The sequence below is a fragment of the Epinephelus moara genome, chromosome 8 (genome assembly GCF_006386435.1).
Source record: "Epinephelus moara isolate mb chromosome 8, YSFRI_EMoa_1.0, whole genome shotgun sequence".
NCBI lineage: Eukaryota > Metazoa > Chordata > Actinopteri > Perciformes > Serranidae > Epinephelus > Epinephelus moara.
Genome location: NC_065513.1, coordinates 30,054,444 through 30,072,371, shown reverse-complemented (window position 1 = coordinate 30,072,371; position 17,928 = coordinate 30,054,444). Strand labels below are relative to the sequence as shown.

The 17,928-nt window shown below is 39.4% G+C and overlaps 1 protein-coding gene across 1 annotated transcript in view; it reads left to right on the top strand.

Annotated features, from left to right (window-relative positions):
- The first annotated feature begins 68 nt into the window (after nt 1–68).
- The window catches only part of commd10 (COMM domain containing 10), a 77,557-nt gene continuing 59,697 nt past the window's right edge, over nt 69–17,928 (top strand). Inside the window, exons 1-5 of the mRNA XM_050052024.1 lie at nt 69–204; nt 1,619–1,709; nt 2,446–2,556; nt 4,267–4,422; nt 10,450–10,560. Coding sequence (XP_049907981.1) covers nt 176–204; nt 1,619–1,709; nt 2,446–2,556; nt 4,267–4,422; nt 10,450–10,560 — 498 coding nt within the window. The 5' untranslated portion in view covers nt 69–175. The remainder of the gene's footprint in view (nt 205–1,618; nt 1,710–2,445; nt 2,557–4,266; nt 4,423–10,449; nt 10,561–17,928) is intronic.

Genomic DNA, 17,928 nt, shown 5'->3' with positions numbered 1-17,928 from the left:
ATTCTTTGAGTGAGAAATATTTCTGTAGCCTCTTCTTCACTGCGTATTATTGCGCAGCTTTGACTGTCACGTGAGTCGTCTCGTGACATCAGGAAGTAGGAATGACAACAGAGTGAGGATGCTGCAGTTGCTCTGACACTCTTCATTTTTCATTTGCAGAAAGCAGCAGATAACAATGACTTCTTTTATAAAAGAAACACAGAGGTGGGCATCTTTTATTTATTAAATTCAGAGGCAAATAAATCCTTCCGATAGATAACGTTCAGCTACCTGTAGCCAAAATCCGAGACACGAAGTTATCGATATTGTGATTTGGTGCATAAATTAACATCAGCAGAGACAGTACACTAGCTTAGGGATGACTCATCTTACTGCTATCGCCATAATCTTTATTTTTGTCAGATTTTCGTGATGTTTGAGGGGTAAATATTTATGTACAGTAGCTGCCTAATTTACATTTCCTCTAATACACCTATTCACAATGTATTATATGTTAGCTAGCATTATGGTAGATAGCAGTGAAGTAGCTATACTGAAGTAATGTCAAACTTTGAAATATAGGCAGTCAAACTGAGCATTGTCTTCTCGAAAGACTTTGTGCAATAGGCTACATTTCAGAAGGAAATCAAGCTGAAGTCAAGTCTCAAATAGTTTAATTACAAGTTATTTTGAGAGACTGTTTTATACTTGTGTTCCCAGTTCATTGTGACTGTGATGTATTGTTTTAGGTTTAAAGTAGGCAGCAGAATTTGGCAACCACACCCCCTATAATATAATAATACACATGCAACGTGATTATAGCGTTGTATATGTGATTGTAAAGGTGTCAAATGTACAAACAGGAATCACAAACTGGGGTTAAAGGTCACAATTATTCTGCATGAGAGCTTTTGTGGACGTAGCAGTTTTTATGCTTGATTAAAGCAAATAATATTAGGAAATTAGTCAAGAGTGTATGGCATTGCAAGAAAAGGTAAGATAGAGAAATTATGTATATATTGAGAAACAAATGTCTAAATTGTTCAACCAGTATCATTATGTACGATGCACAAACTGGGCCCAAAATCCCCCATCGTTGAGAACTGGTTGACATACATCAGTGTTTGTAGCTCCGACTGGACTTTTGTAAAATTTCAAATGCTCCTTTTTGATTGTGTATATAAGCTTTGAGATATCACTAATGTAGTTTTTAATGCACATGATTACAGCTAGTGAAATAGCTGTGTATACACTATATTTACTCTGCAGTAGCTAATATGTCTGCACATGCAAAATACTCTTACATTCACATTTATGTACACAAAACCTTATTTTAGGCTGTTATGGACTTTTCACACTTGCACTCATGCTCTTATTTACCATCTGGAAGCTATTGCAATAGATACAAAACATTATTGTTTGCTGATGGTGTGTGTTGTCACTGCTACGTGTTTATAGTCTGTGTGTTTGTTGTTAATGTATAGAGGTACCTCTGAAATTCGCTGACAGCCAGTGTGACATGCCTTTCATGTATGACATCATACTTGCGCAGCAAACTCTGATTCTGTGTCTTAACTAAAAGATCTGAGTGCTTTCTACACCGCTGTCATTAACGCTCACATCTGTTCCTCCCAAACAGCATAAAAGAAGCGGTGACTTTCATCAATGCGATTGATGTGAACAAGTTCTCCAGGCTGATCTCACGCATCATACAAAAGCTTCATCTGAAGGTACAGAGACTGCACAGTGTTATCCGTGCCAAAGACAAGAGGCTTTCGAGGCTTTTGCTGTAAAGCTGTAGTGCCAGAGAGAGCAGTGCATGCATAATGACTTACTGGAGCATCAGTCACACTCGGCTGTAATGAATGCACACACATGCCTGGCCCTGTTGATCATGCTGGTTTTTCACAAGACTTAGCAGGCTGTCAGAGGGTGTCAGTCATTTCTTCAGAGAACAATTTGTCTGCTTAGTTCAGTCTTTTTATTTGCTAAGAGAAAGTAATACCATACACATTATTTTAATAATAATATACAATGTAATAGACATTTTGACATCTCATAGCATGAGAAGCACAGGTGTAACTAATAACATTAATAATGAATCCCTGCATGATTGCTCTCTAACAGGGTTTCCTAATACAGTTAATTATAATGGATCCATTGTGAATGCCATTAGTTTAATCTGTGCTTTTGCTGCTCTGACAAGCCAAAATGTCTGCTGTCACTCACACCAGGTAAAACCATATCTCTATTGTTGTTGTCCAAATGTCAGATTAAATTCAATTTGAATGGTTGCACATACGTTTGCTGGCCTCTGACACCCACATTATATATTATGAAGCTGTTTCACACTTTTAATTTGAAAAGTTGTTGGTTCTCAAGCAGAAAGCAGCTTTTCATTTATGTTTCAGTTTTTAAAAATGATTACTTGAGGATCTTTTCAGCAAATTATGTTTTTACACACAGGGAGAGCGGACATTCAGTGAAGAGGAGGAAGAAAAACTTCAGGCTGCTCTTTCACTGGATAAACAGGCTCTCAGTCTAGTACTGGAAACAGCTGCCTTCATACTAGAGCAGGTGAGGGGTGGTCATCTGACAGTTGTTGTATTATTGTAGGGGTTTTACCTGACATGTCTTTCTCAAGTGCTGACACATACGCAGCTGTGCAGATATGTCTACCTACCCAAGACTACCTGATGTGAAACATGGTGTGAAACTCTTTGTTCTTTTAGTATATTCAATATTTTTAAGCTGTCAGCATTTCTGGTGTTCCTAACAACTAATTTTCCTCACATTTAAAAGGAAGTTTAAACTTAGACTAGCCAACTAGTCTAGAAGTAAGAAAACACTCTGAAAACAGTCACAATTTAGCACATTCTAATCCATAAGGTTAAACATGGTCATGAAAAATATTGCGTATTCTGTAAGAGCCATTCGAATTAATTAATTAATCATTAATCACATTTTTCAATGACGAAAATTGTATTTTAAATGCAGCTGAAGTATGTGGTGCTTTGCACTGTGCATTATAAGCAACTCAATAAAGAAAAATAAAATAACATTTATTGAAAACATTTTTTTGGGGGAAATTCTTTAGGAAACATGCCTTATTATTACAACAGTATTTTCACTGGTTGAATGCAAGTGCATAAAGTAATAATAATTGAAGTAATAAGTATTTATGGTACCAAGGGTAATGTTTAATTGGATAGTCGACTAATCATGCACATCCCAAGTCAACACTAGGTATTATTAGATGTGATGGAGGAGGCCAAGTAAATGGTATATGGACCTGCATTTGTATAGCACCTTTCTAGTCATCCGACCACTCAAAGCGCTTTTTACACCACGAGTCACATTCACACATGCATTCATACACTGGTGGCCGAGGCTACCATACAAGGTGCCACCTGCTACTCAGTTTTTAACACACTCACACACCGATTGAACAGCCATCGGGAGCAATTTGGGGTACTCACACACCGATTGAACAGCCATCGGGAGCAATTTGGGGTTCAGTATCTTGCTCAAGGATACTTGACATGCAAGCTGGAGGTGCCGAGGATCGAACTGCTGATCTTTCGATTGGTTTACCTTTACCTCTGAGCCACAGCCGCCCACAAGTAAGAGGAGTGCTCGGTATGAAGATTTCCATTGCTTTGGATATAAGAAAGAAGAAACATGATGACTCTCACCTGCTAAAATATTTAATTTTGGTGCAGACAGAGACATTTCCATCCATTTTATATTTACCTCCTGGGGTTTGTTTACATTATACAGAAGCATTTACAGAAAAATGACTTGAAAAACAAAAACAAAATAGAGACAAAAATGAAAATGTAACAAATGATCCAGCAAAGTGACTATTACTATGTATAGTGAATGTGCAGGTGCTTCCAAGAGACCATTTATATGTGCACTGCTTATGAAAAGAGACAGATTACCGCAGTTGATCATATCTCTGGTTGAAATTGTATACTTTGTTCAAGCGCATATATTCAGTAAGTCAATATGTGGAGAAATCTGATGAGATCTTCACTATATAGATGGGAAGGAAGATAGAAATTGTCATACTGTCTGTAGTGTTTGTGTTAGTGTGGATCACATTGTAATTCTATTTCTCCAGCAGGGGTCACTGTTGTATTGTGAATTATTGTGTTTTAGCAATATTGAGTGTTTGGGGTACATGGGGCTGTATATAGTGATCAGTTTCACCTGTAAAACATGGTTAATGGTAGCATTTATTATACAGTTACTACCCTAACCCGTATCTTCTCTCCTCTGTAGGCAGTGTATCATAATGTAAAGCCGGCCTCTCTGCAGCAGCAGCTGGAGGCGGTCAATGTAAACCCAGACAAGGCTGAGGTGTTCTCACAAACCTGGGCAACAGCTGGACCTGAGCTGGTGGAGAAACTAAAGCACAGTACCTTTGCCCCAAAGAAGGTAAGGCTAATAAAATAAAGGGCTAACAATGAATAAAGCAGATTTTTTGGTTCTGTTTTGCAGCTCTAACTCTGAACTTTGCCTAAACCTAAAGCTGATCATGTTTCCAAAGTATAAGATTAATCCTCTCCCAGACACTGTGTAATTATAGCCTACTTTTTTCACCGCTTCATCCCTTTGAACTGAGCACTGTTTAGTGAGACATTATAGTCTCTTGATACTAAATTGAGAATCAACATCCGACTATCCATATTAAGACTGACCTGCTTTCGTGTGAATTCATTCCAGCTGTTTGGATTACAAAGGGTTCGTTTGCAGCTCACGCAAGTTGTCACATAGATTTTAAAAACTTGTTCCTCTCTATAACTTGATTAAGCGCTGACACTTCAAACAGCATCCCTCACAAAGTCAAGGGAATTAAGATCTAACAGAGTACATAAGCAGCATGTACGCATCAGTCACATTATGCTGCTGCCGAACATGAAGACATCTCACCTGCCTGGGTCTCATGAGTCATCTGTCTCTCCCCCATGAATTTGTTGCAGCCAGCAGGAGGCTGCGACAGCCATTGATCTTTCAAGACGACCTCTGTTACAGCTTTGACTTTCTACCTTTTGTGTATATGTTTTCTCACCCGCTTTTCCTATTGAACAGAATGCAGGGTGTTGTGTTTACTCACTTCTGAGACTTTGAGTTAGATGTTTCTGTCTTTTATAGGATTCGTCATTAAAGTAAACGCACTAATTGGCACCTCATCGTTCTTTCCTCATAATAGCTGAGTATGACATGTCGTAAAATTCTCACCTGCTGTCGCAATAGTAACGCTATCAATTAAAAACTGGTCAAACTAGGGGTGAACTGTGGTTTCATAATGCACACATAAAAGCAAGATTTACAAAAGTGTATTACACTTTGTGGGTAATTTATGGTCTTTATAAATGTATTTTCCAATCCACAAACAAACACCAACCATTCTGAATAAATGCAAAGCAATTTTTCAGTTAAATACGCTTCATTGTGATTGCACAGAATACAGGTACTGAGATAACAAGATGCAGATTAACGTCTAAACAGAAGCGCAAAAAGTAAAGACTGCAGAGTAATGCACATATGTATGGTAGTAATATAACAATAATAATAATAATACACTTTATCTGTATAGCACCTTTCATACAAGGAGTACAGAACAAAGTGCTTTACAAAAGGGAATTACATGCACCAAGTGCTTCTCATGAAATATATATATAAAAACATAAAACAGGCCAACAAGGCAGTTCACTATAAAAGGACGTTTAAATACACTTAGATACAAAAAAGATGGAAAAAGAAGTACATAGAAAGGAATCATAGTTTAATATCAGCAATATCTTATAATCTTAAAACCATTAATCATAAGTAAAAGTAAAAGATATAACATTTTAATAGAATTGCAGCAGTAAGAAAGAGTTTCAGGCCTGTAGCAGGAAAATCAGAGCCAGTTAAAGGCTACAGTGGAGTATGTCTTTAGCTTTTCTATTAAAATATGTAAGTAGCTGTCTTCCCTGATATCTATAGTGTTCCATAGCTTTGGGGCTGCATCCGCAGTTTTCTTTCAGATGTTGTTGGAAACCTTCAGTAAACCAGCAGCAGATGATCGCAGTGTTCTAGAAGGGAAATAGTTAACAAGGGAGTTAGCAATGTAGCTTGGTCCGAGCCCACTGAGGGCTTTGTATACAAGGAGGAGGACCTTGACATCAGTTTAAATGTAAACAAAAATAAACACTAAGGGGTTGATATGAACTTAGATATATCCAGTGTGAGCAGTATTAACAGTATGAACAGCTTGTAATGAATAAGCTAAGCGCAAATGTCAATACTCTGCTTATCAATTTCCAAATTCAAGTTCATCACTCTAATAACGCTTCCTTTTGAAACTAAATGTATAGAAATATTTAAAGGTTTCCTTTAGTGCATGGATCACCTGACATGTATGGATAAGTTACATTTATGTGTGGCGTTTGAGACTCTTTTCACAGTCTCCGATCCACACATGCACGTTGCGTTAGAGTTCTGGTGGAAGATGTGGATGTCCGGCACATGGATGTGTCATCAGCACTGAGACTAACTTCTCCCCACAGGAGCACTGCTCATTTGAATTTTTGTATTCGACTGGAATTAACAGGATGTCCCAGTTAGTCTTCATGTGTGTGACTGCCAGTTGTCTGATTGATTAGCCCAGTCGCTGTTTTAATCAACGCTGCTGTTTACAGAGATTTGTCTTTGTCTGCAGTGATGATTCCTTTGATTGCCTGCTTTTCCTTTTAAAATGAGCAAATTCCTATTTGGATTGTGCCACAAAACACATCTACCAAGTACAAAAAAAAAAAGACAGTTTATCCTCAAATCAAAACTAAACTGTTTTCTTCTTACCTGTAGTGCTATTTATCAATCTAGATTGTTTTTGATGTGAGTTGCTGAGTGTTGATATCTCCATTCTCTCTTTCATAATGGAACTCGATGGCACTCGGGTTGTGGTGCTCAAAGCGTCAAATAAAACCCAGTGGAAAATTTCAACAGCAGTGTCTCTTTCTGCTGAACTACACTTGCCAACTGTATCACTGCATCTGCATCTTCTCATTGGTGCTAGGTGAGCTAGCAGCAGATGCACGCTTCCTTCTGTCCGGGTGTAGTTCAGCAGAAAGAAAATGGTTCCTACATGAAACTGCTCACATCAAGGTCTGTGGATTATCCTCAGTAACTAGGTCATGATTTCTGGAAAGAGACATTGCTGCTGAGTTTTGTAAATGTACTTTTGCAGCGCTTTGAGCACCACAAGCCGAGTGCCATCTAGTTCCATTGTGTTAAAGAGGAGGCAGACATATCTACGGCCGATATCTCCAACACTCTGCAACTCACACCAAAACAATCCAGATTGAGAAATAGAACAAAAGCTAAGTGGAAAAATATGCTTATTTGATTTGTGGTGAACTGCTCCTTTAACATATGTAAGCATACTGTTCGTTTTTATGAGTAGTTATTTATGTAGGCATTTATGTATTACATGATATTAACATACAGTATATGTATTTATTTTAATGAATTCATTTTGATTCATTTCCTTAAACTGATTTGTTTCCGTACACCAAATGTAAAATAAGTACAGCATCACAGAGTTGTGATGTTTATTCATGCTAATGAGGACGCCGTTCCAGTGGTGAATAATGAGGCCCAGCCCTTCCCCACCTCACACCTGTCGTCTGATGTCGCGGAAGCATCCAGACCCAATAAGTCACACATGGTTTATTATTATGGCCTCTCTCTGCATCATAAAACACTTAACTGCCCTGCCTTGACTCAGTGCTGCTAATCCATCACGCTGCTACAGCTGACTGAGACCGAGTGTTACTCTGACAACCTGCAGCTCGGAAACAAGGCAACTTAAACTTTGAGGAGATTAAGCAAACTTCTGCGGATGTAAATCTTAATGTCTGTGATAATTACCATATTCATGAGTTTGATAATACAATGGCTTTTTTTAATGATGTTGGCTGTGGGTCATCTGGTCAGTACATGGTCAGCAAACAGGCCATTAATAACTTGTGCACACTCTATTTCTAACTAAAGAAACTCTTTACTTTTCTTGAGTGGGTTTGCAGTCTCATCTCCATAAAATAGGAACATAAAAGTAAGAAAGTCTCAACTTTTTACAAATGAGCAACAATGTCTGCTATTTGATTAATCAGTTAGTCCATTGAAAGAAAGATAATCCACAACTATTACAATAATGGATTTATTGTTTCAACACTATCAAACATTTTATTCCAGGTTGTCCAATGTGAGAATTTTCTGCTTTTCTTCATCTTACATAACAGTGAATTGAACATTTTTGGGTTTCTGACAGTTGATGACATCAAGGATGATGTGATGTTTTACAGACTAGCTGACAGTTATTTTCATAATTGAGTAATCTGCTGATTATTTTCACAATTAATAGATAAATCATCCATCCATCCATTTTCTAACCGCTTATCCTCTTGAGGGTCGCGGGGGGGGGCTGGAGCCTATCCCAGCTGGCATCGGGTGAGAGGCGGGGTACACCCTGGACAGGTCGCCAGACTATCACAGGGCTGACAACATAGAGACAGACAACCATTCACACCTACGGACAATTTCGAGTCATCAATTAACCTGCATGTCTTTGGACTGTGGGAGGAAGCTGGGGTACCCAGAGAAAACCCACACTGACACAGGGAGAACATGCAAACTCCACACAGAAGGGCCTCCCCCACCCTGGGATCGAACCAGAAACCCTCTTGCTGTGAGGCGACAGTGCTAACCTCCACACCACCGTGCCGCCCAGATAAATCATTTATTCTATAAAATGTCAAATAATTCTGAAAAATGCTCATCACAACTTCCCAGAATCCCAAAATGACATCTTAAATTGGCTTCTTTTGTCCAGCCAGTCACCCAAAACCCAAAGACTCTTTATCTACTATCATAACTGTCAAAGAAAAGCAGCATTCTCACATTTAAGAAGCTCAAACCAGCAAATGATTTTGCTTAAAAAATGATGAAAGAATGATTATTTGATTATTAAAATAGTGGCGATTAATTTTTATTTCAATTGACTAATTGATTAATTGACTATTCATTGCAATTCTGTCATAGACCAAACAATCGATTAATTGCAAAAATGATCAGCGGATTATACGATAGTGAAACTATAGGTAAGATGCAGCCAAAGAATAAAAACAATATAGTGTCACTAGCTTATGGAAGAAAAGGACATAAAGTTAAAATTATGTTTAACAGTTAGATTGGCAGTGTTTTGTATTTGCACATTTTAATTTATGATAGTTACACTATGATTAACTTGATTAATATAGCACAAATTGATGTCAAATAGTGAGAACATAATAAGGAAAAGGGACTAATAAAATATAATCAATATACTCATAGATATACACTGCAAAAATTCGGCTTCCACTGTTATTTTTCTCAGGAAAGTGCCACCTTAAAGTTTTTTGTGAAGTCTTTAAAAATGTGTCCAGGGAATTTATTAAATGGAAGCTCAGAGGCTTTATTACAACTACATCAATATAATTATAATAATACTAATCTTTATTGTCCACACACAGGTTGGTTATAGCACAGCATAGTAGAATCCCATTACATTCAGTAATTAACACAAGCAGCAGTAAACGGACATGGTTCCAGTGCGAATTTAGTGAAACGTTGGCATTTAGTATGAAAACAGTTTTTGTAAATGTTCTCGCCTGCTGCAGCGGCGGCTCTATAACATCTTCCTGAGGGCAGGTTTATAAATTCTTTAAAAAGACGATAAACAGGATCAGACATAATTTGTCTGGCCTTTTGTTTCACCTGCGCTTTGTGTAAACATCCCAGTAGTTTCTGCTCTGTCGTAATAATTTTACTGGCAATGTTTGTAATTCTGGACAGTTTTTGTTTGTTCTTAGCCCCCAGGTACCCACGCTATGTACACATATTAAAAGTTAAAACACTGTCAACAAGACGTCTTTGAACAGTCTCTAAAATGTTCTTTCTTATATCGTATCAGTGCAGTTTCCTGATTCGACACAAGTGCTGCATTGCCTTTTCAAAATGTATTCTGTGTTGGCCGTAAAAGTGCAATCAAAAAGTTCAACAGGCTGATAATCAGTCAAAACAGGTGGAAAATAATGACGTGCATTGTGGTGACTCACAATAACCAGCTCATATTAAAGGTATATGGTACAGGATTGTTGATTACAGCTGCTTATGGTCTGGCACCTGGTTGCTACCTTTTTATAAAGCCCCGACCTCACATGAGCACTGTGAGGATACACACCCATAAACATCCTGAGCACAGAAAATAAGAAACTACAGGCAGAGGGCAGAGTCTCTGCAGATAAACACTCTGCCACACACTGAGAGTGGGTCGTAAGACTGAGAGGGGTTATTTCTATATGAGTCTATACATTGTTTTTTAGGAAAATCCTGCATAGTATATTCTAAAGACAGACTGTCTCTGTTTGTATGTTGCAGCTGGAGTATGTTGGCTGGCAGTTAAACCTGCAGATGGCCCAGTCCAGCCAAGCCAGACTGAAGTCCCCCAGTGCTGTCCTCCAACTGGGACTTCACAATGAAGACTCTGAGGTGTGAAAACACACACACACACACACACCCACACACATATACAGTGTATGCACATGCAGTGTACTCGCCTGTCATTATTGTTCTTGCTCTGCTTTTCTTACCATTCACACAAACTACTTAAAAACCCTTCTTATCCACCCTAATCAGAGACTTGTTCTGTGTTTATGCCAAATGAGAAGCATCTCCAATCTGTCCCTCTTTCTTCGCTAATAGATGGTAATCCCACTGGTGTGTGTCCTGACCCAGAGGTAGACGTACATCTGGCTCCAGAGTAACTGTAGTGTAAAGACCAGAGATCAGGGAGCTTGTTATCTGAAACCTCCAGGGTGTCTTTGTTCTCTTGAGAGACTTTCTTTGTAGCTGGAATTGGACAGTGTGTGCATTTATTGAAGGGCTGCATTGTAACTGAACTGTATCCATTTGTGCACAGTATCCAGGCTTGTTTACCATATGTCTGAGATGTCTGCCTTATTGAGGTCATTAGGGATGATTATGTTTTCCTTATTTATATTCTTGATACTTAATCTATGCATATATATTAGTGTCAGTTTAAAACAAAGCATTGCATTAAGGAATGTGGTGCTGCATCCTAATGTGGCCTTGCCCTAAATATTTGCATGTATAAAGGAAAACACTGAGGAACATGATACAAATAAGGTTCTGACTTTAGATTTTCCTCTGTAGTGCTTCCCTGTTCCCATTCATTTGTATTCAGTAGAGATTGTTTGGATCCCAATTAGCTAATGCTATGTAGTTACTCTAATAGCCAAGACCTCATGAGCCTCCCTCACTCATTTCTTTCTTTCCCTCTGAGAGAAGCATCGCTCTGTTGTGGTAGCAAAAGCAGTGAAAACTCAATAGGCTGTTTCTTTTTCACATTAAATGATTTCCAGCCTTTGAAGTTTGCGATTTGATGGAAATCTTTTATCTCGACTTAATGTTTTGATTCTTCTAACAGCCTCACATATGCCCACATACTCGGTGCGATAAGATTAATCAAGTGCTGTTGATGCTCTGACAAGCATTTGGAATATATTTTGTTGATGCTGCTCAGATGGGACTGCTGTTTGTTGGCACGGATACTGGAAATCTTAGTTATGACTGGTTTCTTTTAGAGCAGATTTGGTCTCAAAATGGTGGGACTGATTATCCCCCCAGCCTGGATAGTGTTGTTCCAGCTGACTAGTCAAGTGTCTTTCTTGCACGCTGCTTTGTATTCAGTCCCTAGAGAATGCCGGCTCAGCCTAAACGTGGAATTAGGCATGACATATTCAAATTGCTGCAGTCTTAAACGAGGGCCTATAGGCGTGAGCTAGAAAAAATATATGTTCTTCTTTATCTTTGTGAATGCGACAGCAGTTTGAATTTTTTTTGTTTTGGACTATTTTCTGCTGTGTTTTCCCTAGGCTAGCAGAAGCATTAATTTATTTAAATCCACTTACACAATTCCCCTTGTGGGAGGAGATAGCTGGGGGGCTGAAACAAGGCTGGTTAAAAGTGTAGACGGATCAACTTCAGTGAATGTTACTGAGGTGCACGTCCTCCTGTGAGCTGCAGGGGGCACTGTTGCCTCACAGGTTGGACCACATCCCTCAGGGGCCGTAAAGTATCTGAGAGATGGAAAGGATACCTCGTTTAACTTTGTATTAAGGCAGTTTGAGTGTGCACAATAATTTTTTTTTTTTTTTAGATTTCCATCAGTGTTTTCAGATTAGAGTTTCCTGACAGTAAGTTTGTTTTCTTCCAAACTCTCTGAGAATTGCACAGTGCAACTTCTGGAATGTCAAAACACTGCGATGACTGAGAAGTAAATTAGTTGCGAATAGAAGTGAAATGCAGCTGCAAGTGTCACACTAATTACAAGGCAGTTTTATAACATCCACGCTGCTAACTGCAAAAGAGAGGGGAAGACGAAACCAAATGCAAACAGGAGAAATTAGAGGATTAAAGGTGACCGGGGTCAGGGGAGGGGAGGAGGGGTGATATAGGCAAGAGAGAGAGGAGGTGAAAACACATACGAACGCACATACAGTAGGGAGTAAAATAATGAAGATAAAATGGATAAAGGAAAGAAAATGAAAGAGAAGGAGAGAAAGGCGAGGGTGGCCGTCTGTATATTATTGATTGCCTGGAACCCAAGTGGAGAGTCAGAGACTCTCCCATCTGACTAGCCTCCTGCTTCATTAACACTCTCCCTGAGGAGGAGGAGGAGGATGACTGCCAGAGAGCTTCACATCTCCGTCACCAAACAATATGTGACATACAGTATATCTACAGTACAGTGGAGGAGATGTTAGATGACATGTTTGGACTTCTTTTTAGGATATTTATTCACTGAAATATTTACTGTCTGGGGGATTTCTTTCATAACATCCCCTCCCTCTGCCTCCACAGTGTGTGGACCAACAGCGTATATTGAAATTATAAATCACTGTTGCTGCTGTTGTGCGGCAGTCAGTGTAGCACATCACCCAGGGGAGCTGCCGTTTCCCTTAACTGAATTTGTATCGGCTTCAGTGGAAAGTTACCTATATGAAAACCGTACTGAAGAAGCATTTCAGTGCACAGGCAAATTCTCACACCTACCCTTCAATCTTTCAAAACTCATAGTATATCCTGGAAAGGATGGATGGAAATGGCCTCTTTCATTGTCGGTATGATGTGGGACCTGTTGCATAGCTTGTTTGTTATCCCAAAGGAGAAGCAGCTGAGACAGAAAAGGACTTAAGTGATCTGCTGTCAGAAGGGGGGAAAAAAGTTAGAAAAGAAACAGGATCAGAGCGCGGGATAGAAGGAAGAAGACGAGGATGCAGGGGAAGGTGACAGGAAGGACGATGAGTAGAGGAAAGAGGATGAGGAAAACAAGAGGATGACAGTGGGAGAGGATGAAGGGAAGGATTGCGAGGCGACAGCAGAGATGAAACATGAAGCAAAGTTGTGTAAATTTCCTTCGTGATTCATTGTGCTCATGTGAAGTGTGGATTAAGGGCTGTATAGCGGTGGTAATGATAGTAGTGTGTATGGGATGTCTCTTTACCTCAGGCAGCTACAGCTGTTGTTATTAATGGTGTGCAGATTTCCCCATTCATCAACCCACATCAAAAAACCCCCAGCAAGAATCTGTGCTTTTATCTGTGTTTTAAAAAGGTTTTTGCTAAGTACGCTATCCAAACTGTAGATAACCAGATTTAGTTTTCCAACTGCGCGGACCAAGAAAACAGAAGTACACAATCTGCCCATTTTAATTCTGAGTGTGTTCTCTGCAGAGGTTTGGTCTTTGTGGGATAAAGCTGCGCTTGAAGAGAAGCAGGTAAAAACACCAATGGCTTTCTGCCTGCTACCTGGTACTTGTGAGCCGTCCTCTCTCAGCTGCCGGAGTGTGTCACACATACACACATCCTTTAGACAAAATTTGAAGTTGTTGTGTAGTTAATCCCTCACTTTATATCTGTGCTGCTGCTTATGCTCCCTGGCTGAGGTAAAAGAGACCTCAGAATATGACGCAGGAGGATTACGCAAGAGATAAAAACTGAGGCAAAATTATCGGTTTTGTAGGTTCAGATGTTTTCTGCTGCGGTAAAAACCGCCGAGAAACACATACACCACAATTCCCTGCAGTGGGATTGAACCAACCTGAGTGGTGAAAGTTTAAGTCGTCCCAACTCTTACATATTTCTGATTAAGCTACACAGTGAGCAAGGCAACATTCTGGGATGAATAAGCAATGTAGTGAATGTGCATTTAAGACAGTCATTATGTTTTTATGATCAGCTTTTTATTGAACGTTATAAAATACAGAAGATATGGAGAACAAATAGGCAAATAGTAGCTAAAATAATAAAAGGGACATTTTGAATAAAACATTAAATATATGATCGAGCTAAGCATAAGCACCATTAGTCATATCTCAAAAAATTTGGCCACAGAATCAGCAGCAAAGCATTAATAATACATTTAGTTGCACCATTAATGTGTGCAAGCTCCAGGTATAGTGTATGACAGGCAGAAAAGAACAAATTTAATATCTGATGGAGAGAGTATGAGGAGGCTTTTAATAAGTGAATATCATATTCTTAGTTGTACTTGTACTTGAAGCAGCTAGCACAGTCTGGCATTGTTGTTTTAAATTGCTGCGTATGGCAAATCAAGACAGAGATATGGATGTGGGTGCTGTCATGAAGAGCTACTTTGTTCTAGAAATATGCAACAGGCGGGTATCTTGTATCACGTAGAGGAAGGTACCAGGGGCTATATTTTGATACGCTGCAAAAGGAGTCATCAACCTGTTTTGTTTGTAAATGACATGTAGAAGCATACCTATAGCCAGGTTTTTTTTTAGTGCTTGTCGGGTGTAGTCTCGGATTTGGAGCCCATTATTATGAGCATGTATGTTGGTCTGTAATTTATATATGATAAGAAAAATGGTCACACGCTGTTAGTATGTCCTTGTCTAATATCAGACAAAATTGTCAACTCATTAGGTACACTCCGTTTCCATCTTCAGTTTGACATTGCCTCCACTGTAATTGATTTCCAAGAGGGAGGGGGATTCGATTTTCACTAACTAATCACTAGGGAGGTTAAATGATCTATGTTGTTGGGTAATATTGAGAAGATGTCAATATGGAGCAGCCTCGATAGCAGCATTTATCTCGTCTACAGTGCTCGCAATTGTTGTTATTATGCCTCATTGGTTTCGGCGCACAGCTTGACCAATGCTTGACAACAGTTTGACAACAGAGTTAGTTTGGCCTGTGGCTCAGATAGGCTAATTGTTAGCCTATTCTAACCAGGTCTAGCAAGGTCTAGATCCAGGCAAATTATGTCACAAAAACTGCAATAAATAGGACCTTATTCATCTAAAAAAAAAAACAGGTTTACAAACATGGATGAAGCAAATGAAACTTTTTGGAAAATGTTGTTGTTTTTTGGTATTATAGTATAAACATGAAGGGGAGACAGGGGATGACATGCAGCAAAGGGCCAGAGGCTGAAATTGAACCCATGGACGCTGCGGCAAGGACATTGCCTTTGTATATATGGGATGCCTACTCTACCCACTAAGCCACCAGGTGCCCCAAAATGTTTCTTTATCAACAAGTACCAATACAAACAGTACAGCAGTATAATAGGATCCTTAAAAATGAATGCCTTAAAGTACCCTGAAGGACACATGCTGCAGCACTATGCTGTCCATCTCAGCCAAGAACAGAGAAGTGTCTGGCTGAGTCCTTCCCAAGTCATGTTGAGCTGTGAGTACCTTAATCAAAGTGATTAATGTGAGGAGCTTTTGGAGGCTTGAAGAGGCAGAGCTATGAAGTATTTAAAAAAAGCAAACATGCCCCAAAAACAAGGTGCAGAAAAACGTTTCTGTTCTTCTCTTTTAACTTGTTGACTATCTGGAACCCTTCACGTTCTGTAGCATATGCTGTATATAAAAGACCGATGAGCTGGAGGCACCCGGAGCGTATGGTGAACCAGAGCTTCTCTGTTCTTTCCTTTTGTGTTCCTCTGTCATTTTAGTCCTCTATTTTCCACAGTATCCATCTTCTTTTTTATTTATAAACATGCAAGTAGACACTGATGCCTATTTGATGAGCCAGAGAGTTGAATCCCGTTGCCAGTCATAGTGTCTCTCTCTCCCTCTCAGTGTCTCTGTCCTGTGGCATTAGAATAAACCACTGCTCCCTCGACCAGCAGGGTAGAGTAGGGTGACATTTATAATACAGAACATCCACTTGCAAGGCAGCCGTCGCCGATTTCAATATTTATTGTGGACACGCTAGGCCGCAAAGGCATGGAGTAGGAGCTAGTGAGCTAATGTAGCTTCCACATGCTGGCTCAGACTTCAAAGGATATGTTCAGCTGATATCTTCAGACAGACTTGATGAGAATTGATAAAGCAAAGCTCTTTTGAGTTCCAAACCGCAAAAGGGAAAAATGAACTAAATGCAGCTTCAAGACAAAATCCCAAACAGATTTTTCTTGGCCCTCGAACATTCAATCAAAATTTGTGAGCAAGGACAGCTTTCTCCCTGAGCGTGAGTCCCCAATTTACTTGATAGGACACGAAAGTTGATAGCTGATAATGAACTTGGGAATGACTTTGTAGACTTTTTTTTGGCGTTTTGATTAAAATAATAACACCCAAAAAGTTGTTTCATTTCCAGTCATGTAGTACTTAGCCTCCCAAATGTGAGGATTCACTGTTTCTGCCTGTTTTGTATCATAATTTAAATTAAATATGTTGGGTTTTAAGCCTGGCCTACGTGTATGATTTGAGCCCGTTTTATGAATGTTGTTGTTTAATTCTAACTCCCACCATACACTTAAATCGTCTGTGATGTAAAGCCAAAGCTCACGATTTATCTGCTCCCGCTGTACGGTCCGATTATCAAACCACGACCTGTGTGATCACACTGTAAGTCTAAAACAGACAAGAAACCAGTCCATCAGCCCCTGCAGACCATTCTGGCTATTGACAATTGTCGATAAAGATTCATTTGAAAGCTCTGGGGCAAATAGAAGTTTGTTTTCTAGCAAAGGTACGGTTCACAATAATGTAGAGACAGAGGCCCCGAAAAGAGCTTGGAAGTCCATTTCTGCAAAAACGGGTCATGCCAACTTTTGTGTCCCCCTCTATCTCTCTTGGTCTTTCTCTTTAGTGCTCTCTCGCTCACACACACACAAATTAGCAAGTTAGCAGCACCAATATACTAGCTGGGTCAACATTCTATGATTAATTGAATAAGAAAAAAGGCACTGACCTTGGGGAATCAACTTGTGGCTCTGCTTCAAGTGTGTGAGAACCTGACGACAGCCGATGCACATATCTGACATGTTACAAAAATTATCCAAATGTCCAACGGCCAGTCCCGAACAGCTGATCGGGCCATGATCGGTCCTTGCTCTGCCACTGTACAGTGCATGGCAAACGACGGTCAATGAAGCTGAAATTTGGTGCCAATTTAAAATGAGTTTTGAGGCTCAAAAATAGATCAGAAGCAGGCTCAAATCATCGCTTTAGTCTGTCAGCTAGACAAAAATGCAATTTAAAGACCTTATTTTGGGCATATTACACAGTTTCTCACATTTTGTGGGCTAATTGATTTATCTATTGTTAAAAAAATTGTCAGAAGGTTAGTTGCAGCCTTTTGGCCGAGATAAATAGGACCCGTCTGCTGAAGCATGCCCACAGCAGAGCGCATCTACTGCCACACTGACCACAGAAGCAACGCTTGCACTGCTCAACATTATTTTTACATGACTGGTCTGTTTCATTTTTCTCCATGCACGGTTCCACGGCCACACGATAAAAACTACATGCAACTATGTAAAAAAATTAGCACAGTCAGTTTCAAAATGATA